This window comes from Pongo pygmaeus, chromosome 7 (genome assembly GCF_028885625.2).
Source record: "Pongo pygmaeus isolate AG05252 chromosome 7, NHGRI_mPonPyg2-v2.0_pri, whole genome shotgun sequence".
NCBI lineage: Eukaryota > Metazoa > Chordata > Mammalia > Primates > Hominidae > Pongo > Pongo pygmaeus.
In genome coordinates this window covers 126,981,896-127,008,694 of record NC_072380.2, presented here as the reverse complement: position 1 = coordinate 127,008,694, position 26,799 = coordinate 126,981,896, and the positions used below count along the sequence as shown (strand labels likewise).

The 26,799-nt window shown below is 33.4% G+C and overlaps 1 protein-coding gene across 1 annotated transcript; it reads left to right on the top strand.

Annotated features, from left to right (window-relative positions):
* Nucleotides 1–7,035: 7,035 nt before the first annotated feature.
* LOC129042127 (protein arginine methyltransferase NDUFAF7, mitochondrial-like) lies at nt 7,036–14,246 on the top strand. Its single transcript, XM_063668487.1, has 3 exons — nt 7,036–7,107; nt 10,906–10,972; nt 13,735–14,246. The coding sequence occupies exons 1-3, from the start codon at nt 7,036–7,038 to the stop codon at nt 14,244–14,246; spliced, it is 651 nt and encodes a 216-aa protein (XP_063524557.1).
* The last annotated feature ends 12,553 nt before the right edge of the window (nt 14,247–26,799 follow it).

Sequence of the window (26,799 nt, the reverse complement as noted above, 5' to 3'; positions counted from 1 at the left end):
AAAACAGCAAGCTGCATAGGCTTCCTGTTTGTGCTTGCCCACCCTATCCACAAGGGTGGTGCAAATATTCCTAGATGGTGGTTGCACATATATTTGTTTTGTGTCACAGCTGATGAACCCTAAATTTAGAAAAATATAATCTACTATAATGAGATAACAAATAACCCTGCCCAACCATTGTTCCCATTGGAGACTTTATCTTTGTTAAACCGGACAGAAAGCAAATACACATTTTGAGGAGACAGTATCTTTTTCTTCCAAAAATGTTATCTGTACCAACAACTTAAAAAAATTAGCCCAGAGCAAGTCTGTCAATGTCTCTGCTCACACAATATGTTTAGAAATAGAAGAGATCCATGGAGCTTCCTCCTTATAACTGCAGATATTCAAAACCCCAATTCTTGGTGACTTAATAGAAGTTTATATTTAAATTAAATGTACACACACGCACACAGATATACATACATATACACACACACAAACATACACGTTTCAATACTGCTTCACTCATTTGTTCAGGGACAAAGGCTGGTGAAAGATTGACCACTTTTCATACTTGTGAGCTTAGGGAAGAAAGAGAAGATAGTTCACAGGGTATTTTTATAGACCAGATCTAAAGGAGATGTGCTTCATTTTTATTTGTATTCTGTTGGACTAGAGCTCATACACATGGCCACACATAAGTGCAAAGGAGACTGGGGAAGTTATTGTAACCCAGGAATTAAAGAAAATAATCTTTTTTTCATATAGCTAGTCAGTCTCTGCTATGGGAGATAAATTTGCTTTAAGGCTTTGATCATCTTGAAAGGTAGAGTTACTATTTCTTATGATAGGGAATACTGTAGGAAGATTACATTGGGAGGAGGTCAGAAATGTGGTTTTAGAAATTTTTAAAAAATGAGATTCTCTTTAGGTATACAAATAGTGTTGTTTAAGAATATATATCTATATCTATATCTATATCTATATCTATATCTATATGAAGTCATCAAGGATGTGAGTGGCTAGAGAGAGGAAAAGATCAAAGTTGGAGATATTTGTCATTCCAACAATAAGAGGCATTATCTTGGTATTTATAATAAGAACCTAACAAAAATGACTCAAAGGGGAAGTCAATCAAGCAGGAGGAAAGCCAGGAGGATTTAGAGTCCTTAAAGGTAATGAAGAAATGCTTTAACAACAGAGAAGTGATCAACTGTATCAAATACGGCTGAAAGGTAAAGCAAGGTAAGTAGGAATCATTAACTAGATTTAGAAAGATGGTCATTGATGACCTTGCAAATGCAAGGTTGATGTAAAAACCTTTTAAATAGAAAAAAATGTAAAGTGAGGCTTTATTAACAGAGCAAGACACAAAATAAAACTATAACATCTGAGCCAGTTAAGTGTTAGGCATAAAACCATCATCATCATCATCATCATCATCATCATCATCATCACTCATTTGTACAGCATACATCTGAGGACTGCCTATGGAGTGCAGAATGTGTAAATCTGATTGGAGTAATTCAAAAGTAGATGGGAGAAAGGAATTAAAGACAGCAAATCTAGGTAATTATTTTTTTAAAAAAAGCCTCTCTGTGAAGGGAAAAGGAAATTTGGGGCTATAATTTGAGGAGGAAATGAGTAAAATGAGATATATTTTTAAGACTGGTGAAATAATAGCATGTTATATGTTAAAAACAAAATGGACTAGCAAGAAGTATAAATTCATGACATTGAAGTAGGGGGAGAAAGTCTCATTGTCCATGTTACAGAATTGATTATTGTGGTACCATGTAGCTCACCTGTGTTAAATTCACCTCATGCATAACACTATAATTTTCTCAAAATCAAAAGTTATATGTATGTGTTCCTTTTTTAAGTACAAGTGAAATGGTTAATAAGTTAACAGAGTATGTTATTATCTAGTCTAAAAAATACAAAATTGTTAGGAAATATGTTACCTTGCAGCCAGTGTCATTTTCAGGTGAAAAATTATTCGTTTGTACATATTATGCTGTATTATTTTAGATATTGTACTGCATTCATATAAGTGCTATACTAATTTACACTGAAAAAAATTACTCATATAATCAAAATAAAACACAAAAATCTAATGAAAAGTCAATTGAGTAAGTGATGGTAAGAATCTATTTCAGGAAAAGGGAATTGGAATACAGAGATTTTAGAAATGCAGGAGCCTAGAGGTGAATATGGTTTTTCTCCTCTGTTTGTTTTTATGAAGTGATTTTTTTTTAACAAGGCTCAGAAAATAAAGAGAATTTTGATAAAAACTTCATAAAGAGGATAGAAACTTTTGTCATATGCCTAGATCAGAAAAAGGTGTTTAAAGTAGAAAAGGAAAAAAAAAAAAAAACAGATTGAGGTAAAATAAAAGGTAGTGGGTAGGTGGAAGGGAAAGACAAGGATTGTAGCAACAATGTGAGATTTGTTTAAGGGGGCAGTGGCAGTGGTAAGAGTGAAAGGCCCGGGGAGGAATTCAGAGTCTGAACAGTATTAGAGATTATCCCATTCATTGTTTACTAAAAGACTTGCAGGATATATTTCTCTTAATGTACTGTTGAGTCAACAGATATTAACTTTTTTCAGAAAAAATAAATTTACAGGACTAGTATAAATTTTCTTCATTTTTTGCTGTCTCTCAAGTTACTTTTGGACCTGCCGGGGAGTCACCTATTTTCCCCAGAAATCCTTATTATTTTTGGTAATAAGCCAGTATTGTGCTATTTTATATCATCTTGGTGTGTGTGTGGTGTCATCAGTTAGAAGATTTGAAACACATTTTGGGTGAGGTTCATGTTTTTTCTGTGGGGGGCTATCATACACACATACACATTACATACCTGCGTTTGAGTGTGTGCATGTGTATGCTATATATCACATAGCCCCAAAACAAAATCTTTTAAATGGTAATCTATGCAAAGAGGTCTTCTCCAGTGCATTTAGGAAGGTAATATGGTTTGGGTATGTTCCCACCCAAATGTCATGTTCAATTGTAATCCTGAATGCTGGAGGTGGGCCTGGTGGGAGGTGGTTGGACCATGGGGGTAGATCCTTCACGAATGGTTTGGTACCATCCCCTCGGTGCTGTTCTCGTGATGGTGAGTGAATTCTCATGAGATCTGGTTGTTTAAAATCATGTAGCACCTCCCCGCTCTCTCTCTTCCCCCTGCTCTGCCATGTAAGACATGCCTGCTTCCCCTTCACCTTCTACCATGATTGTAAGTTTCCTGAGGCCTCCTCAGAAGCAGAAGTCACTATGCTTCCCGTACAGCACACGGAACGATGTGCCAATTAAATCTCTTTCCTTTATAAATTACACAGTCTCAGGTATGTCCTTATATCAGTGCAAGAATGGACTAATACAGAAGAAAAATTTTATAAGCACTTGGAAAGTTTTTATTATAATCTTAGAGTGAGAAAAATATTAACTATGATATAAATTCAAAAAGCATTTAAAGAAACAATAGTAATGTTAAAAATAAATGCGTATGAAATTCATGGTTTCATAGTACTGACTGTAACAAAGTAAAATAAAATTTACAAAGTGGAAATAAATAATTACCTTATTTGTCACAGAAAAAGGCCATAAACTACTCCTAAAATTTCTGAGGGATCAACAACTGAATGAAAAAAAGAGAAACTGCTATGGACTGAATGTTTGTGCCACCCCTCATCTCCAAATTCATATGTTCAGGCCACAATCTCCAGAGTGGTTGAATTTGGAAATAAGTTCTTTATGGAGGTAATTACGATAAAGGGAGATCAGAAAGGTGGAATTCTGATTCAATAGGATTTGTGTCCTTATAAGAAAGAGAGCTATCTCTTTCTCTTTCTCACTCTCTCTCTTTCCCTTTCCTTTTCCCTCTGTCTGTCTGTGTCTCTCAATGGTGCATGTGAGGAGACAGTGAGATGACAGTTTGTCTACAAGCCAGGAAGAGAGCTCACTCCAGAAACTGAATCATCTGGCACCTTGATCTTGGTCTTCCTAGCCTCCAAAACTGTAAAAAGATGCTTTTCTATTTGTTCAACCATCCAGCAGCCTGTGATGATTTGTTACGGCAGTCTAAACAGACTATAGATCTGAAGAGACACTTCACAAAAGGGAGAAACAAATATTACAAAATAAAAAGAGATATTCAACCTCTCACTTACAGAAAAATCAAAATGTGACAACAGTGATAAACTACTTCCTAGTGATTAGATTAGAGAAAGTGCAAAAAAGTTTGGCAACATGCATTGCTACAGAGGCTGAGGGAAGCAAGCAATCCAGTGGTCTCCACAATATTCATTGTAGGAATTGTAAAGAAAATTAGTACTATCTAGCAAATTTACCTGTGAATATCCACTTTGACTTAACATTTACATGTCAAGAAACAAGTGAAAAATATAAAATAAATTATGTATTAGCTTTATAATTTTAGCATTACCTAAAATAATACAAAGTTTGAAAATAAATATTTTTTAAATTAGTTGGTGACTGAGTAAAGTATGTTGTGTCTACACAGTTAAGTATGTATGGGACTACAAATGGAAAGAAGGAAATGACTATATATATTTTTTTGAAATACATCCAGGATATATCAAGTACAAAAAAGCAAGCTTGTCCAGGCATGGTGGCTCACACCTGTAATCCCAGCACTTTAGGAGGCCAAGGCAGGTGGATCACTTGTGCTCAGGAATTGAAGCCCAGCCTGGCCAACATGGAGAAGCTCTATCACTACTACAAATACAAAAAATTAGCTGGGTGTGGTGGCGTGCACCTGTTATACCAGCTACTTGGGAGGCTGAGACAGAAGAATTGCTTGAACGCCGGAGGCGGACTTTGCAGTGAGCCGAGACCAGCCACCGTACTCCAGCCTGGGTGACAGAGCAAGACTGTGTCTCAAAAAACCAAAAAAAAAAAAAAAAGAAGCAAGCTGCAAATCAGTCAATATATGAAAATCCAACGTGGCATGCTACTACTTTTCGTATAAAAATGAGAGGATACTATATATATGAAATATATGACTTTTTAATATTTATATCTTATATTTAATAACACTTATTTACTACTTTTAGTTTATCTTTTATTATTTTTATATATTATATACTACATTTAATTATTTTATGTATAATATACTTTTCATGTTATATATTATAAAATGTAGCTTATATAGTTGACCCTTGAATAATACAGGTTTGATTTGCATAGGTCTATTTATATGTTAATTTTTTTCAATAAACATATCAAAAAATGGAGAATTGGAACAATTTGAAAAAACAGATAAACCACATAGCTAGAAATATTGCAAAAGTTTAGAAAAACCCAGATATTTTACAAATGCATAAAATATATGTTGATAATAATCTACATTATCATTTATTATAAAATATGTATAAATCTATTATAAAAGGTTAAAATTTATAAAAAGATACACACACAAACACTTATAGATGATACATTGCAAAATTCCAGGTTAAGAAAAATGTAACAAGTGTAAAGATGCAGTTTTAAATTGTAACTGCATAAAATCAACTGTAGTGCATACTGTACTGCTGTAATACTTTTGTAGCTACTTTGTGTTGCTATTGCTGTGAGCACCTGTTATGAGTATCTGTTTAAAATGCCTTGTGACACTAATCATCTCTCCTTGAGTAGTTCATCTCTTCAGTAAATTGTATATCAAAATAAAACGTGATCTCCACAGTTCTTATATATTTTTTATGTTTAGTGCAATATCATAAACCTTGAATAACACCATAAGGCCCATCCAAAGTGCCACTAGTGATGCTGGAAGTGCTCCCAAGTGGCAAAATCATCACATTATATGAAAAAGTTTAACTGCTTGATATGTACTACAGATTGAGGTCTTGGAGCCACATTTGACAGCCATTTTTTGATAAAAGAATCCAGCATAAGACCCACTATAAAATAAGAAGAAAAAAAAAACTTTTGATGCTGTCACTGCAGCTACACCAGCAGGTGTGAAAACCTTGCACTTTTTGTGAAATACTTTTTTATCTTGTATTCAAAATCCAGCTTTTATGTGGGTGTAAGACTACTATAAGACAAGCATACCTATAGAGTGTAATATGATTTGAGAAAAAGTGAATGTGAAGAATACAAGCTGAAAAATTTAATGCCAGCCAAGGATGGTTTAATAATTTTATTACAGAAAGAGTTTTGGCTTTTAAAATGTCAGGATAACAGCAGAAATAGCTCCTGCTGACCAACGGCAGCAGACTAGTTCCCAGACAACATTAAGAAAATCATTGAAAAGAAACGGTACCTGCCTAAACAGATTCATAATGCAGATGAAAGTGCACTATTCTGTTAAAGAAAAGTGGACATTTATTAGCAAAGAACAGAAAGCACCATGATTTAAGGCAGGAAGAGATAATTTAATCTTTTGTTCAAATTCAGTTGGGTTTATGATCAAGGCTTATCTTTAAAGCTGCCTTGAATGGAAAAGATAAATACCAACTGCCAGTCTTTTGGTTGTACAACAAGAAGGCCTGGACAGTGAGAACTCTCATTCTGGATTGTTTGCATTGAAATGGAATGGATTGATGCTTTGTTCCTAAACTCAGGAAGTCCCTTTCCAGTAAGGGATTGCATTTTGAAGCTATTTTGATATTGGACAATGAACCTGGCCACCTAAAACCCCACGGGTTCAACACAGAAGGTGTCAAGTGGTCCAATTGCCTTCAAGCACAATGTATCAAATTCAGCCTCTAGATCAGAGGATCATAAAGATCTTTAAGGCTCATTACACATGATACTCTATGGAAAGGATTACCAATGCTATAGACAAGAACCCCTATACAGATAACATCGTGAAAGTCTGGAAGGATTACACCACTGAAGATGCCATCATTGTTAGGGAAAAAGCCATGAAAACCATCAAATCTGAAACAATAAATTCCTGCTGGAGAAAACTGTCCAGATGCTGTGCGTGACTTCACAGGATTTACAACAGAGCCCACCGAGGAAATCATGAAATACTTGGGGATATGGTGAAAAAGGTGGGGGGTTAAGGGTTTCAAGTTATGGATCTTGGAGAAATTCTAGAGCTAATAGACACCACGCAAGAGGAATTTACAGAAGACGACTTGATGGAGGTAAGTGCTCTCAACCAGTTCCAGATGATAAGGAAGATGGGGAAGAAGCAATGTCAGAAAAGAATTTGATGTTAGACAATCTTACAGAAGTTTGCCAATTATTCAAGACTGCTTTTGACTTCTTTTGTGACACAGGCTTTTCATGATTTGGGCACTTAAACAAAAGAAAATGGTGGAAGAAGGAGTGGTGACACACAGAAATATTTTTAGAGAAATGAAGAAGCAAAAAGTCAGAAGTTACAATGTACAATTTAGTGTAAAACTACACTGAGTGTGCCTGACTCTCTTGCTTCACCTTTCATCTCCTCCATCTCTTCTGACTTTGACACACCTGAGACAGTAAAACCAACACCTCCTTTTTTTCCTCCTGTTCAGACTACTCAATGTGAGGACAAGGATGAAGATCTTTTTTTTTTTTTTTTTTTTTTTACTGTAAGTTCTAGGATACATGTGCACAACGTGCAGATTTGTTACATATGTATACATGTGCCATGTTGGTGTGCTGCACCCATTAACTCGTCATTTACATTAGGAATATCTCCTAATGCTATCCCTCCCCCCTCCCCCCACCCTCTAGCAGGCCCCGGTGTGTGATGTTCCCCACCCTGTGTCCATGTGTTATCATTGTTCAATTCCCACCTATGAGTGAGAACATGCGGTGTTTGGTTTTCTGTCCTTGAGAGAGTTTGCTCAGAATGATGATTTCCAGCTTCATCCATGTCCCTATAAAGGACATGAACTCAAGGATGAAGAACTTTTTGATGATCTACTTCCACTTAATGAATAGTAAATATGTTTTCTTTTTTCAATAATTTTTAAAATGACAGTTTCTTTTTTCCAGATAATTTTATTGTAAGAATACAGTAGATAGTACATATAACATACAAAACACGTGTTAATTGACTGTTTATGTGCAGGTAATTGTACCACCGCACTCCAGCCCTTGGAACAAAGCGAGACTCCATCTCCAAAAAATAAAATAAATTAACCAGTGCTTTCCTCGGTTTCCTCATCAGAATAATAAATAAATTTAAAAATTTATTTCGCATTGAAAATTTGAGCATTTTTATGTTAAGAATTGTGAAGGGTCTGAAATTTTATTGTACTTGCAAGTTTACAACATACCCCACAGTATCATAGATGCTGGCAAAACACATGAAATTCCTAGATCAAAAACAAAAAACAATTCTAGTTACTCAAGGCATAGCAGGCAACATAAGCTTTGTGTTTAAGTTGGTTTCTGTTGCTCTCCCATATCCCATGGGAGCTGTGTGGAGCAGCCCAGGTAGATGGTACACACACTGAGTTTACAGAACTTTCAGTCTTCTAAGGGGATTACTGGCAAGCTTGCCAAAACTTTATCTCAGAAGGAGATGTTATCTTTATTTTTTCAAGTCAAGACACAAATCTGTTCTCTGTCCCTGGGGGGGATCACTATTTTTCAAGGTCATTTGCTGAATAAACTTTCTTGGAAAGATAGTCTGGAACAAAAGCTGATACAAGATAGGTCAAAACGTCATGGATAATTTTATCTCAAGATTTTATTATACATTCTAATAAAAACTCAAATGTCCACCTTCTTTACGCTCCCTAACTCTAAAATATGTTTACAACATACCACATGTGGGAAAGTGAGAAGAAAATCCAGTCAAATTAATTTAAACAATCTTGTTTCCTATTGATTGTGTTTTTCTAATATTATGTTATACATAAAATATTAAAAAGTAGGTGTTTGTGAGAAATACTGCAATTACTTTGCTTTAGAGTTTTTAATTATATTCTTACTTAACACAAATTATGTTTTCTATATTTGACCCTAATTTACCTGAGATCTTGTAAAGCGTACCTGCCCCTAAAAATTTATGTAAGCCAATTTTTACTGTCTTTATGCCTGCTACTGATTTTCAAATTATTCTTCAAGATTTTATTTCAGTTTAGCATAAATGAAATTTAGCTCTAGAGGAAATGGCAAAATATTAAATATTATAATAGAGTATTTTCAAATGAATCTGTGCCATAATAGTCACAATTATAAATTACAACTCTATTATCAAGAAAGAAAGATTAATTAGTTGAATATAGTATTTTATTTAAGATAAGCTAAGTTTAATGCACTCAGTGCTTAGTACTCTGTGGGTGTGCATGTGTGGGTGTGCATCCATTATCGTTTATCAATTCAAGGCATCAGAATGGGTGTGTTTCATTTCCACATTTGTTTTTCTTTTCACTTTTCTTTTCAAATAAATTTAGTCATGTAGTGAAACTAATTGGTAAGCTCCATTTCAAACTGTATGTAAACTTTTTATGGACTTTTTTTTTTGCTTTGACTTCCTTGTTTTGTTTTTAATAAGAGTTATTTATTTCCACCTCCTCACAATGCTTTATGCTTTTTGTTCTCTCTTTATAAAGTCATTGCAAATTATATTTCAAAGTGAGTGTCATGGTTAAGAATGAATGTAGAAATGAAAATAGTTTCCTCTTTTTAATGAATAGCCTCTAGCCCCCAGCTCAGATCACTTTAACACTTGTCTTTATTGTCTCCAAATTCAGCTAACTGATGTTTTTGGTCCTGGATTGCTTCTATTTCTAATCTATGCTCTACACTTCCATTGTTTTTAACAAAGCAGAAATCTCACCTACCTAATGTGGCTCATAAGAAATTGAGATTGCCCTAGTTTCACTTTGGACTGCTTGTTTTTAACCTATAACACTTTGCAATGATGTCACTTTTATTTCAGACACGCTCCGAATATACTCCTTAAGATTATGGTTTGTTGAACTTCAAAATATAAAGTAATAAAGGTTACTTGTTATTTGGTTTATCATAGTGATATATTTTGGTGATGGTTCAAATGTTAACTTGCAGACTAAAGATAACGGTGAAGGAAATCCTGCAATATGAGGTAAAGCCTTACTGCTTCAAAAGAAATCTAATAAAAAGATGAATCAAGAATACCTATAGATAGATGAAAGAGAAGAGGTGTTTATCTTGGATGGAGATACATTAACTATTCTGCCAATCCAGGCTTCTGCTAATTATTTCACACACCACTTTATGCTCAATCAAAGGGAATAACCAAAGATGAGAAAGTGACCCAAGTGGAGGCGCTTCAGAGGCAATCCATCTGAGAATTTTGGGAGAAGCTCTTACTTTTCTGTTCATTCGTTGGGCAAGATCAAGAAAGCTCTTGACTTAATATATCATCTGTCCTTGTCTCTTTATTTGAAACTTGAGCCCAAAACTACATAAATGATTATTTTTATTTTCTTCTCAAATCTTTTATTGTTTTCTGAGGAAAGACTGGCAAACAACACTTTAATAAAATTGCAGATATCTGCTTGTTTCTTGGCCCTAAGTGCACTTCAGGCACAGTTGCTTTCCAGAAAGATGTTGTTAGGGTAATTAATTTAAAGTCTTAAAAATGCCTGCCCCAAATAATTTTTGGCTTAATTACTTTCATGATTAGCCATTCCCTGCAGAATGTGACCCACATCACTCAAAATTACTTAACATCGTTTTTAAAAATATGGTAAAAGCTAAGTTGATTGTTGTATAGACTACTTTTTATTTTTTTCAATACAACCATCCTATACCATTACCATTCTGGACCATGAATAGTTCCTTAAATAAACCACGCTCTGTTGTATCTCCTTGATATGGCTCATGTCCTTAATTATTTTCTGAAATGTGCTTTTTCTCTTCTCCTTCTGAAAGTATTTACTAACTCTGGAAAGACCTATCCAAATCTAACCTGAACAAAAAATCCTTCTCTAAACCACTAATTCCTGTTTTTCTAGTGTAGAATTATTAAAATAGATCACTTCATTGTGCTTTCATATAATTTTTGTAAGCATTTTCCTATAGGTATGTAAACACTGTTTTATAATTGAATAGCTTTTTGCTTCCTATATCAGAGTTTAACCCTGTTAAGCTATGTACTTCAGACCCTAACATTGTAGCCAGCGTGTGGTATTAAATAACTCCTAGCTAAATAAAGAGTTGAATGCATGTTGAATCTCAAATGAACTTGTACTTTGTTGACATTTATCATTTTAATATTTCTGAAGTATTTTAAACTGTGTTCCATAAATGTAGACAATCGGGATTTCATATGTGTGCATGATGTTTTAGAGTGGACAATAGGTCTTGATCTAGAAGCAAAACATGCAGTCAGGTAGTCTGCATGATATGCGTGGGGTAAGGTTGTAAATACTGGATATGTTCACTAGATGAAATGGAATCTGTTAACACCTCTATTACACAAAACTTTTCATTTACTTCTTACTCCATTGTATGTTGAAGTACACAAATTTCCACATTCTGTTGTTCTCAATGCACTTGATGCCTTAGGACAAAAATACAGAATGTCTTCCGGTGACAAAGGGACAGGAAGTAACAAATGGACAGGAAGTAACAGAAAAAATTATATACATCAAGTAATTTTATTTCTTTCTAGTATATTCTCTCTTCTTTTAGCAGTAGACAGTCTTCAACTACAGCAGGAGGAGACTCAACCAATGAGGACTGATAACAAACTTCTAGGCTGTGTCTCACAAACCTTCAGCAATATGGCAGCCTGCTGTATTGAAGACAAAAATGTAGAAAGAAAATGTCATTGTAATTTTAATGGCAAGAGAATTACAATAAAAAAGGTACATTATGTCAATATTTTCCAAGAATATGAAGTTATTCAACTGCTCTTGTCATATAAGATTTTGAAATTTATAAAATCCTGTAGGCTGGGCTACTTTTGGTCATGTAACTGAATCTGCTCTGCTCTTCAAAACTGCTCTTCAAAAACAGACTGGAATGTGGCCGGGCGCGGTGGCTCACGCCTGTAATCCCAGCACTTTGGGAGGTGAGGCGGGTGGATCAAGAGGTCAGGAGATCGAGACCATCCTGGCTAACACGGTGAAACCCCATCTCTACTAAAAAACAAAAAATTAGCCGGGTGTGGGGGCGGGCGCCTGTAGTCCCAGCTACTTGGGAGACTGAGGCAGGAGAATGGCATGAACCCAGGAGGCAGAGCTTGCAGTGAGCTGAGAATGAGTCACTGCACTCCAGCCTGGGCTACAGGGTGAGACTCTGTCTCAAAACAAACAAACAAACAAAAAAAAAAACAGTGGAATGTTTTAATCTAAAATATTTAGATTTTTTAATACTCTTAACATGTACAATACATTTTGTTTATTATAAAGTCACCTTTTAAAAGCACATTTTTATTATAACATGTAATTGGCTGTATTTGAGCTTTATTTTCATAGAGCTATATTATGAGCTTTAATCCCTGTTATTCATGTTACCAACTTTTATTCAATGAACTGACAAAAAATTTGGCTTTTAAATCAACTGCCTTAAAATGGAACATGTGGAAAATACAAAGTTCAATTTATTGACTGTTCACTTTATGGACTGTACAGTTACTCATTGATTTTTTTTTTTCTCAACTCAATGTTACTGATTACATGAAATTTACTGAATCAACTTTTGTCCAAAAGGATCCCAATGAGTCAGCAAATACCTGTTGTGTAATAGAAATTATGTAAAACAGACTTATAAGTATTGAAATGTAAAGTTTGCATTGAATTTATCTAGTATTGGTAACGTTTTTCTCATCTAACTTACTATATACTATTTTTTTACAATCAAAGCTAAGTATTCATTTATAGGCTGGCTAGGCATGGCTGCTGATTTTGATATTATAATCCAATGGTTGTCTATTCAAAGCAAATTTAAAACAGTCCCTTTAATATCAGGAGCCTGCAATATAGAGAAAGGGACAGATATTTGCAAACACTTAAAGTAAATTAATGTAATATTTTATTACTTGTGTTATGATTGAGCAAAGTATATCATTGGGAAAAATCAGTAAAAGATACAAAAAAGATAACTTATTTTAAAAAGAGGGATCTGGAAAATATTATAGAATAATGAAATTTAGGCTCAGTCCTTTAAATTTGACTATTATTTCAATAGGTGGAAATAGAGTATTAATTGGGGAATTCTTGGTGAGGAGAATAGCAAAAGCATAGATGGAGAAGAAAGTCAAGTTTATGTTATCCATACCACACATGGAGCAGGACTGTATGTAAATATGAACTTACAGGTGTTTTGGAGAGCAACATTTCTTTGCATGATAAAAATTACTTCATAATTTCTTTTAAATAAATATTAATCTTTGATTTAACATTACAACTTTTAAAAGTGAATTTTTTTCCAAATGTTTGGTATTAACTTATAAATTTTTTTAATTGATAAATTTCAGTATTTTTTAACTGAAATGGAGTGCAGGTTCCTGATCACAGCTCACTGCAGCCTCAAACTCCTGGGCTCGGTCAGTCTCCCAACTTTCCCTCTGGAGTAGCTGGGGCTACAGATGCACACCATCATGCCCAGCTAATATTTCTATTAAATATGCCTCAATTGTCTTACTACCAAAACCTTCCCAAGTAAGTGCCAGCTTTATCAATATAAGGGGCCCTTATAGTCTTAAATACTGCAATAACATTATATATTTGTGAAATAAGTTGCTCCATTTTATTCACTTAATTAAAAGTTTAATTCGAATCACAATTACAGTAGATTGTCTCAATGTCTGAAATCACTAGATTAAACAAGCGATCAAGTTGAAGTGTTTCCTGATGCTGGTGTTATCACTGAGGAGCTTTCTCAATGCATTGCACTAACTGGAGGTGCTGCAATGGTTGCTGATTATGGTCATGATGGAACAAACACAGAGACCTTCAAAGGGTTTTGTGGCCACAAGTTTCATGATGTCTTAATTGCCCCAGGAGCAGCAGACCTAAAAGCTGATGTGGACTTCAGTTATTTGCAAAGAATGGCACAGGAAAAAGTAGCCTCTCTGGGCCCAATAAAACAATACACATTTTTTAAAAATATGGGTATCGAAGTCCAACTGAAGATTCTTTTAGAGAAATCAAATGAGACATCAGTGAGGCAGCAATTACTTCAAGGATATGATATGTTAATGAATCCGAAGAAGATGGGAGAAAGATTGAACATTTTTGCCTTGCTACTTCATCAGAGACTTCAAGGTGGAAGGAGTCAGATGAATGTATGTCAGTCAAAACCCTATGCATCTCCTGTAGCTGGGTTTAGTGAATTTGTTTGGCAGTGATATATTTCAGCATGGATATTTAACCTTCAGTCTGCCCAACAAATCAAAACAAAGGAAACACATTTCATACATTGCAGGTAAAAAAGGAAACACAAAATACACAAAATATCAAAGTGTTGTTTTGATTTATTTTGTTCCCTATATTTAACTCTAAATTTCTTTAGGTTAGAAAGACTTTGCCGACATTGAAGTGTTTTACCCAGGAAACATTGACCGATAACTTCATAGTTAGTGGAACTTTCATATGTAATCAGAGACAATCCTCAGCTCTCCATTCTGTACTCCCACCCAGATACATAATGGATTCTTACCTACATTTATGACCACTATAACAGGAACTTCATAACTTATTTATAGGAATTAATCATAAAGCTCATATCTTCAGATCCATATTACATAATTACTTACGTATTCTCTACTCAAAGATGTCCAAAAACCCTTGCTGGTTGTTTAAATAACTAAAGGAATGAATACGATAAGGAATAAAAGATAAAAAAATCATCAACAAGCCAATATCTAGATATAGATATTTCATATCAACACTTTTCTTCCTCTTTTGTGTTCCACAGTAATGAAAGCCTATTTTGTTCAAAGTCTGTTATAAGATTTTGCTTTGTTTTTTTACTTATGACTTTTAATATCATCTCAATTGCAATATAGTTATGTTTTTTCTTTCTCGTCCTTTTAATTTTACCAAAGTAGTATGCATAGGATTGGTGCTTAATATACACTGTTATATTGTTCATTATCTAACAATATGAACAAATTTAATGCTTTTTAAAATTGCCATTAAATAGTAATATATTTTCTCCATGGAGATATTGTTTACATTAGGAATAAGTCATAAGTAAGTTAATCGTATAGTCTGAAAAGAAGACTGTAACTTGGATTATAGAAATCTGTCAGAATTAACAATAATCTAATGCTTCTAAGAGATGTGGCATTCTACATCATTTTAATTATTCTAATATTTTTGAATTATACAATAAGAATTATGTGAGTATCATTAAAGGAGAAACACTTAGACTGTAATAAGATTTAATTCAGTGATTTATATCTACTTTTGTTTCTTGTTGTTGTTGAACAGGCTTTATATTGGCTACACTGCACATCCTGGAAGAAACTGTTTGATCTTTCAGTTATTTTCAACATCAGCACATGACAATTAGTGAAATAAGTTCAGGCTTTTTAAAATAGCAGATGTTGAATATTTATAGAGTGTTACTTTGGTTTATTTTATAAAATTTCTTACATGAATTTTAGATTCAAATGTAAAAGAATGTCTGAAATGAGTAATTGCATATGCCAAAGAGATTTTTTGTATATTTCAGGGTTATGACTATTGGAAGTCACTTTTTACTTTGATAAATTGGAACTCAATATGATATAAGCCAATTTACCTCAAAAGATAAAATCCAAGTGATCATACATAAATGTATCATGTGTTATCAAATAAAACTTCAATAGATACAACATGGCAGAAACAAAACTTATGTAAATTATCCATCCATAAAGACTTCATTAGCTTGTTTGTAAAGAAAATATATTTATCCCAAATGACACTATTGCTAAGCTACATGACTTAGACGGGGAAAATTAAATCCAGAAATCTCTCTCACAAATGTACTTAGAAATATAGCACTTTTGTAACAAGAATTGAATTTTGCTCATTTGTTTTACTCAGCAAAAAAAGAACCATTTATAATTTTACAATAATGCTGTTTTAAATTTCAGGCATTTATTTATTTAAAAAATTAAATTACTAATCAGTGAAAACTATTTTTATGCATATATAAAAAACTAGGTTTGGTAATATTACCTCAAATTTTTACGGTAATACACAATTCATAGTATCTTTTTTCAGCTATTGAAAACATTGAAATTACTTTGCTGTTAATATTAACAGGTGAGAAGAATAACATATTTACTAACTAGATTTAATTTGATATTTTACTATTAAGCACCATGTCTTTTTATTTTCTAAGTTTTCAACAACAGACTCCCATTCCTCCAATAATATTTTGGCAACAGAAGTATGTTTGAAACTCCCAATATATTAGGATTTATTGACTATTCCCTTTGATGGTAAGCATGAAGACAAGTAATTATATTCTTATACTTATATTCATATTCATAAGGAAGTTATATGAATAACTTATATTCATAAGGAAGTTGTGAGACTAGTTGGCTTATGTTTATTTGTTATAAATAACAATTCATTATTTGCTATATAAAGAGTGTAATTAATATCTTATTTAGTGATAGTTTCATTTTTCTCCCACTGATTTGAATTACACATTCTAATAATTGTTGGTGAGAGGAGCTTCCTCATATCATCTCTACCTATGAAGTGTATTATTTCATGGCCAAGACAGTCATACACAGGTTTGGCCACATAATTTCTGGGGTTCAATTCAATATGAAAAGTGGGGTGTTTTTTTGCAAATTATTAAGAATTCCAAAATGGCAGCAGCGCAGCATTAAACCAAGAGCAGATCCATGTAAGCATGGTGCCCTGTGCAACGGGACAGGTCATAGGTCCCTTAAGTCAGCCTCATAGACACACTATGACATAATCAATGTATTGTAGCATTCGAGAATATGGCCTCCGGGGCCACATGCCTAGGTTTTAATTCTACATTATGAATTCTTTAACTGTTAGACTTTAGGCAAGTTACTTAAAAGCTCTCTGCCTCAGTGGTTTTATCTTCATTAAATAATGACTATAGTATGCAATTTATGAGATTATTTTGAGGAATGAATACTATATGTAAAAGGTCAAGGAATAATGTCTGACATAAGTAAGCTATCAATAATATTAGGTAGTATTAGTTTATATGAAGCAGTTATTTTTAATAAATGCAACTAGTGAATCAACTCATGTAGATCATCATTTTCCATGCTATTTCCATGAGATAACATCTTATATTTGGCACTCTTTTTGTTGCATTTTTTTTTGAGACAAATTATTGCTCTGTCACCCAGGCTAGAGTGCAGTGGCTCTATTATGGCTCAATTATGGATAACTGCAGCCTCAACCTCCAAGATTCAAGTGATACTCCTCCCTCAGCCCCCTGAGTAGCTGGGACTACAGGCACATGCCACCATGACTGGCTAATTTTCGCATTTTTGTAGAGACATGCATTTTTGCATGTTGTCCAACTGGTCTCGAACTCCTAGGCTGAAGCCATCCACCTGCCTTGGCCTCCCAAAGTGCTAGGATTATTCCTTGCAATTTTGAAGACTATTATTATGAGAGAAGATCAGAGGATATAACTCTGGTTCCCAAATGTCATTCTCCCAGGTTTATAATACTCTGGCATTTAATTTAAAGGGCAAAATTAAGATCAATCTATTATCCATCTGATAATTCTGTAAATCCAGCGGACATGCAATCTGGATTTTATAAGCCAGTTTTGACTTAATTTTGCCATTTTGAAAATATGATTAACTCCAACCTACCTCTAATGATTAACAACTACCAAGGTTTTAAAAAAAAGCTTAAAAGTTGTGCATGATTAATTTAAAAGAATCACTTTGCAACAGTTACTACAAGGACATAACATTTCAACTTCCTTTTAGGATTCCATATGAATATGTTCAAAATTCGGAGAAAAAAGTAGAACACATTTCCTAAGTATTAATTGAGAAAAGAGGTAATCTTATTTTTATTACTACAGATGGGAAGAAAATTAACAAGTAATTAAAATTTACAATGCTCCAAGTCCTTTACTTAGATAACCTCATTTTATTTTTTTATTAGCCCTAAAATATTATTTTAGTTTTATTAATAAGGGAAACGAAGCTAAGAGATGTTAAGTATCCTAGCCACAACCCTATGATCAATAAATAATAGAACTAGGATTCAAACCTGGTATACATAACACCAAATCTATAAGCTTTATTTTTCTCTTGTTTTGTTTTCTTGTTTTTACCCACCATGTTTTACCTACCATTTCAGAGATATAAGAATAATTATGAGAATAGTCATTGAAGAAATATAAACCTTGTCATAATTACCAGGTCAAACACATATATCAAACTCCTGAAAAATCACTTACCATTTTTCTTTTTATTGTCTTCTTTTTGTGATTTCCTTATAGATTTTTTTGTAACTATCTTACCAGTTTTTTCTCACCAATAAATTCCTCTTAGAGTACAGGTATGTATTTCTTTATTTTTTCTTTGCTATAAATATTCCCACTTAAGAGATTCATCCCTGCCAGCCAGCCATTGTGGAAGACACTGTGGTGATTCCTCAAAAACCTAAATACAGAAATATTATTTAACCCAGGAACTCCATTACCGGGTATGTACCCAAAGGAATATAAATCATTCTATTATAAAGATGCACTCATGCGCACGTTCATTGGAGCACTTTTCACAATAGCAAATACATAGAATCAACTTAAATGTCCATCAATGATAGACTGGATAAAGAAAATGTGGTACATATATGCCATGTAATACTACACAGTAATTAAGAAAAATGAGATCATGTTCTTTGCAGGAACATGGATAGAGCTGGAGACCATTATCTCTAACAAACTAACACAGGAACAGACAACCAATTACCACATGTTCTCACTTAAATTGGGAGCTAGATGTTGAGACACATAGATACACAGAGGGCAACAATGCACACTGAAGCCTTTTGGAGGGTGGAGGGTGGGAAAAGCATCAAGAAAAATAACTAATGCATACTAAGTTTAATATCCGTTTGATGAAATAACCTGTAAAATAAACTCATGACCAAAGTTTACCTATGTAACAAACCTGCACTTGTATGCCCAAACTTAAAATAAAAGTTAAAAAAAGATAAAATATATTATATTTGAGGCCTTAACTAAATAATATGTAATAGAAAAACAGCTTTTGGTTAGAAAAAAAAGTCACAGTACATGGAATACATTAGATCTTTAATAGCCACTCTAATATGCTTTCTCGTATAATGAAAACAAACTGATGAAAATAACAGTAACATTTGGTTTAAGGAAGTTTGCACATCTGGACACCAGATCAAATTATAAGTAAGTCAATCACTGTAACTAGCAGTCTGAAAATACACAAAATGTGGAATCTACAAAATAGAAGTAAAAATCCAAGTTTATATTGTAACTGAATCTCAGTTTTGTTTATAAACAGTTGCCAAATAATGCCACAGTCGACATATAATTAACTATTTACTGTCACTTTCTAAGTTAAGACTACAAGATAAATACACTATTCACCTATGTTTCTAAATATCAAAAATATTGAATATTTTAATGTTTAAGCCATTAATGGCATAATTTTGGAAACCTAGAATAGCTAATGACTTAGAAAAAAGTTCATTGACTACTTATTCTATTTTAGAGTAGTTTCAAGCAGTGAGACTATAAATGATGTCATAAGACACTTTAAGTTTAAAGATTAACTTGGAAAAGGGCAGAGTATTGGCAGTTTTTTACACTTACCACATTCATAGAGGGCCTAAATTTAACAAGGATTGCCGAGATTTACAAGCAGGGGTTATGTCATGGAGTATCTTATATACCATGCTATAGTATCAAGCTTCATCTTGTAGTGTACAAGTATTTTAACAGATACGCACTTTGTCAAGAGGCATACATTTTATCTATATTTGGGGAAGTATAATTAAGTTGCTGGTGCCCCAAATTAAAGTTCTTTCCCAAATTAGTTGTCCTAAAATGAGCAGCCAAAATTGTTGGAGCACAATGGAACTACTAAGCATCTAGAAAAAATGAAATACCAAAGACAGTTGGATACATGGCTCTCAAACTTAAGAGAGAGTGAGAAGTCATGGAGATATAGATTTAGGAATAATTAAAGCTATAGATGTAGGCAGCATTGCCCAAGGAGAGTGGGCTATGCGGGAGGAAAGAGAGAACTAGAAAGGATTATCTTGATTATTTATAGAAAAGGTAAGGAAATGGTCATCCTTGAAGTGGAATCTCAAATACTTTGAAGCTAACTAGATAAGGTTGTTGTCCCATTAGAAAACATATTAAGATGAAATGAATAGCACACAGTGAAAAATAATGCAGAGATTTAAAGTAGGTTAAAGATTGAAAAGGTCAACGGAGATCTTGGAGGACAACATTAATTTGTGTTTGGGATGCAAACAGACAACAGTCAGTTGAAGGGCGAAAGAAAGAAATAAAATACACGTAGCAAACAAGCATAGACAACTCAGGAAGCTTGAGTGGGAAGAAAAAATAATGAGTTAAGGGTCAAGGAGAGGAAGAAAAGGAGAAAGAGAAGAGGAAGAAAGGAGGGAGGAAGATAAAGAGAATGAGAAAGAGAGACTGAATGAAACAGATGTGATATGAAACACAAGTAAAGAAAATATCATTGTACCAGAGGCAAAAGGAGACCATTTCCATTGTAAGACCTGAGAGAATCAAAGATGGGTGTAATTGTTTTGGGTGTCTATAAGAAAAATAAAGAAATCAGTCTAGAATGACACTATTTTATGTAAATCAGAAATGGCTTTAATGGCTTATTTTTTTAAGTAGGAGGAAAAATAATTACTACATGCACAAGTAGAAAAGTTAATATGATTTGGAATCTATCTCTGCCTAAAAGTAGATCTTGTGCTATTTTCTTGATTTAGTTTTTTAAAAATCCATGCTCTTAACCAGTACCCTCAGATAACTTTATTTATATTAAGTCATTTAACCTGATAAGTACTGTGTTTAGTAGCTAAACAGTTTCTTGTTTACAGATTATTGTTTTTTAGTTTACAGATGAAGAAACTGAAGCAATGATAGGTTAAGTGAGTTGTGAAGGTCACACATTTACTAGATAACAAAGCTGTAATTTGGGCTTCTTCCAAAGAAGATGGGCATGAACCACAGCCTAACTTAAAATACCTCTTTAATGGCTTTATTTAAACCAAATCATCATAAAAGATACTTTCCATCTTCTAAAATTTTCCATAAATATACAAGAAAATATATTACAAGAGAAGTGATATATTTGTAAAACAACAAAATGTAAATATGAATGATGATGCTAGAAGTGTTTCAGAAAGGAACTAACTCCAGAGAATGAGAGAGCGTGTCTTAAGCTAGTTATCTAAAGAGTGTCTGACTATAAGATTTAACTTAAATTCCCTCTGAATTATGGAAATAGAGGAATAAAACTGGACTTAAAGCTGAATCTTCTTGTTTGCCTCAGATCAAACTTTTCTTTCTAATTGAAAGTGTAGATGTAAAACGTGAGACAGTTTCAGAGGTTCTGAGAAATGACAGGTAAATGGGCTATTTAACTCAAAATTGAATTCAATTCTTGGAAAAATAGAACTGAATTCACTTGCCAGTGGAACAAACTGTCTTGCAGACCATGTCATTCCAAAATCAATTCTGAAGCTTTTTTTAAATCTGAACATGTCAACGTTTTTATCATTTTGTTTTGTTTTGTTTTGTCTTGTTTTTACTATCTATTCTATTCATTAATATCCCTCCATGTATTATAGGAAAGGTCGCTATTAATTATAAAATGCAAATTTATCCACTACATAAAATACAGTACTTAGGATTAATCTAACACACAAACAGGATAATGGATTTTTGAAGAGACTTTCTGAAATTTCTGTGAACTTTATAGCAATCAGTAGTATAATTGTACCAGATGATAACTTCTATATTTGGGAACTCAGTTACCGATGCACCAGAGACAAGAAACTATTATTAAGTGCCTGACATATGACTCAGAGAATGGGCTTAGGTAAATATGAAAGAGAAACACTTCTATAACATTGAATCATATTTTCAAAATTCAGAAACTTCTCGTTCAATTATTTGTGCTCTAACTCTAATTTGTTGAAGTTTTCTCTAGTGTGATGCTCCTACGTATTATTTCTATTGTTAACTGGTAGCTTGGGTAGCTGTCATTTGTAGAGGAGTCAAATGATAAAATTACATACTAAATGCAAGTACCATTTGAGTATAACAACTCTAATTGGAAAGATGAAGAGTGACTTCCCTGCAGCTGTGAAAATTACTTGGTATAATGTAAAAGGTGAATAAAAGCTTTAAAGGCTCCTGGAAAACAAAGGTCAAGTTGTGTCCTTAGTAAATCTTAGACACCTTGCTGAGTACCTGGAATTCAGTGGTTATATGCCAATTTAGGTTTATTGAAGGAAGAAAGCATAGGTGACATGTATTTGTAACCTATTGTATGATAGGAATAAGGGAGACATTTTATGTTCTTAAAATATATAATTGTGGCCTTCTAGTTTCAGCTCTGACATTTAAAGAGCTTGGAAGTCATGACTTCTATCTTTAAAACAAGATGAATTGGAAAAACTTAAAATCAATTCATTTTCTTTGACCAACAGAGAACTGAATTTGCAGGGCAAACTTTTAATCCAATATCTGGGGTGATAGATAACTCCAGAGAGTCATGGCCAACATCTGCTTACCTGGAACAGAAGCTTCTGCAGCAATAAACTGGTAAAAAAATAAAAATAAAATTTACCAAAATTTCTATGGTGTAGGAAAACAATGCTTAGGAAAAATTTATTGAACTAAATTCATATATTAGAAAATATGGTAGATCTGCCATCAATAACCTAAGTCCCTAAGAAACTAGAGAATAAAGACTGAGTTAGGCAGCCAGAAAGCAGAATAAAATTAAAATTAATATTAGAGAAATATCTAAAGTATTAAAATACAAAACAAATAAAATGAAACCAAAATCTTGTTCTTTAAAACAAAGGATAAACGCTTGAGGGGATGGATACCCCATTCTCCATAATGTGATGATTACATAATGCATGTATGTATCAAAACATCTCATGTATCTCATAAATATATACATCCACTATGTACTCACAAAAATAAAAATTAAAATTAAAAAAAATTTAAAGCTTTTTCTTTAAGAAGAGTGATATGATTCAAAAACCTCTATCCAGACTAATCAAGAAAAAAAGAAAGATGACCCAAATTACAATATGAGAGTGAGAGGGGTCCATCACTACCAACTGATGAGCAGTAAAACTTAAATAAAAAATACAACAAACATCTCAAAGGCACCAATTTTCTGCCTTAGGTAAAATGAAACAATTTCTTAAAAGACTTAAAATACTACCAACAATGAAAAATGGAGAAATAATGCTTGAATATTTCAAAATGTATTAAACAAATTAAATAATTACAAATTTTCCAAAAGAGAGAGCACTAGACACATGGTTTTACTAGAGAATTTTAACAAACATTTAAAGAAAAATAATACCAATTTTTACAAAATCTCTCAGAAAGTAGAAGCCGAGGGAAGTTCTAATCTTTACATAATTTAATAGAATATGTCTGTTTGTAGAAAACTACAAAATATGGTGAAAAAAAATCAATAAATAATGAAATAAATGGAGAAATATTCCATGTTCATGGATTGAAAGATTTGATATTATTAAAATGTCAATTCTTCCCAGCTTGGTCTGTGCATTTCATGCAATCGCAATAAAAATCCCAGCAAACTATTATTGATGCTAATAAACAGGTTCTAAAGTTTATATAGAAAGGCAAAATGCCTAGAATAGCTACACAATACTGCTCAAAAATATAAAAGCACTCACACTACTCAATTTCTACATTAATTACAGTTATAAGAATCAAAACAGGATATTATTGACAAAAGAATAGAAACATAGGTAAATTGGACAAAATTGATTTCCAGCAATAAACCAATAAAATAAAATCAATTATTTTTGTCAATGATCGAAAGCCAATTTAATTAAGAAAGAATAGACTATAACAAATGTTTCTGGAACAATGGGATATCCGTGTGCAAAAAGAAAAAATAAATACCTGTACAGAGACCCAACATGTTTTATATTCTAAATAATTGTCTCAAAATGGCTCATAGACCTAAATGTAAAATGTAAAACTATAATACTTATAAAATAAAACATAAGGGAAAATCTATATGACCTTGGTTTTGGTGACAAGTTTTTCAATGCAACACCAAAAGAACAATCCTGAGAGAAAAAAAGAAAAAAAATTGATAAGTTGGACTTTGTTGAAATTAATAACTATGTTTCCCTGAAATACACTGTAAAGAGAAAAGAAAACCTAGCATCAGGAGGCTCCAATTAAAGCAAGTGTTGGCGGATCCAATTAAAGCAACAAGTTAAAAATAAAGGAGTTAAGCTTTTAATCACATACTGTGATGGCATAAGCAGGAGTCTAAAACCAAAGGAAGCCCCAACTCTGTGTCTCAACTCTCCCATGGAAGGGCACACAGGTGGAGGGGTTTCTGTTGCACAGAGAGGTGGATCATTTCCCTGTTGAGGAAGCCACAAACAATAGAGTCAGGCAGCTTTATAGACCCTGGTGTCAGGGGCAGGGTGAGGAGGAAGAGCTAGGAGTGAAAAATTACTGCATGCTGAGTCAAAGTGGGAAAAAAAGCATATCTTGAAGTTTTCCCACCTTCTTCTCCTCCAGGAGTTCTCAGCAGAGGTATTTGAAGAAGATCTTTCTGTCCTAGACCTCAGATAAAGAGATCTAGGAATGAAGGCACTAGGAATTTAAATATGGTAAGAGCCTGACCAGTCAAGGGGCCCTGAGTTCTCAACTGCAACTCCTTTCAGAGACTGTAATGAATTGGCTGTGTACCCAGTCTGGTCTGTGGGAGGGCAGTTTATTCCCATGAGTCCTGCCAGGTAAAGCCTTTGTAGTTGCCTGTGGTCAGGTCTAAAAAATCACATATAGGTTTTGAACCAGGAGTTAATCTCCTCAACTAGACAGAGTCAATTTTTTTCAAAATGACTTGTATCTAAAATACACAAAGAACACCTAAAACTAAACAAATGACACAGTTACAAAATACTGTCATTTTGTAATTACACTAAACAAATTACTAACAAACAATTAACTAAACAAATTACACAATTAACTAAACAAATTACACAATTACAAAAGATCTAAATAGACACCTCATGTAAGAGGATACACAGATGAAAAGATGATCAACATTATTTGCTATTTGAAATGCAAATTCAATCCGTAAGGTATAACATCACACCTATTAGAATAGCTAAAGTAAAAATAAATAAATTAAACAATATCAACTACTGTAGATTCAGAAAAACTAGTGCTCCATTCATTGCTGGTGGGGATGTAAGCTGCTACATTCACTTTTGGAAATGGTTTGACAGTTTATTTCAAAGCTGAACATAGGCTTATTTTACAATCCAGCCATTGTGATCCTAGTTACTTAACCAGTGATTTGAAAAATTGTCCCCACACAAATCTTTATGTAGATATTAACAGCTTTATACATCATCACAATAAACTGGAAACAACCAATATATTCTTAAATATGGAACAGAAAAATATATTGTGTAATATTATTCAGCAATAAATAGATATAAGCCATCAAGCTATTCAAAGTCATGATGAATCTTAAATGAATATTGCTAAATGAAGAAAGGCATTCTGTAAACACTATCTACTACATGATTGCAATTTATTGGCAAAACTATAGAAACTATAAATAAAGCAGTGTTTGTCAAGGGTTTGGGCAGAGGTTGAATTCATGAAGCACATGCATTTTCTTAGGGCATTGAAATTATTCTGTATAACATCATAATGATGGATTCATACTACTGTGCAGTTGTCAAAACGTATTGCACTTTGCAGCATAAGACATGAAGGCTGATATATGCAAATTATTAAGAAATAGGAAGTCAAGGAATCCCAGGATGAAATGTTGAGTGTGATAAAAGAATCTCACTGTATTTACCAATGTGTGAAGCAACCTACCTGAAGGCAATGCAGAAATGGTGCTGACCTAAGTAACTTTGGAGAAGGGTGGATTCTGTAAGACTGAAGGCAATATAATCTTTACATAAACTCTGCACTGTACAAGTTCATATCTTGTCCCCACAGGGCATATGTTAACAATCTGGAACTCCTGTACATGTACATTTGAATTGAATAATTGAGTAAATTGTACACTTGGTACATCCACTTTGGAAAATGGTTTTACAGTTTCTTTCAAAGCTGAACAGAGTCTTCTTATACAGAGCAGGTTTCTCACTTTTACAGTGGAAGGTAACAAACCAGCAAGATGAGACTACTAGAATGATATATGTGGTATTCAATTAGAGTTGGAGAAATCGGTATCAATTCATGTTTCATCTTATGCAAATTTAGACAGATGATAGATAATGTGTAGTGTATACATGAGTTAGTGTTTGCATATGTATTTCCTTACTTTGTCAGTTGAGAGAGCCTAGAAGCATCGACTTTCTTGTAACAACAAGCACACCTAGCATCCAAATTTTTGTTTAACATTTATTTTAGGTTTGGGAATACATGGGAAGGTTTGCTGTATAGGTAAATTCCATGTCACGGGGGTTTGCTGTACAAATTATTTTGTCACCCAGGTAATAAGCATAGTACCCAATAGGTTGTTTTTTGATCCTCATCCTCCTCTTGCTCTTCACCCTCAAGCAGGCCTCTGTGTCTGTTGTTCCCTTCTTTGTGTCCATGTGTACTCAGTATTTAAGTTCCCACTTAAAACTGAAAACACTTTAAAGAAATCA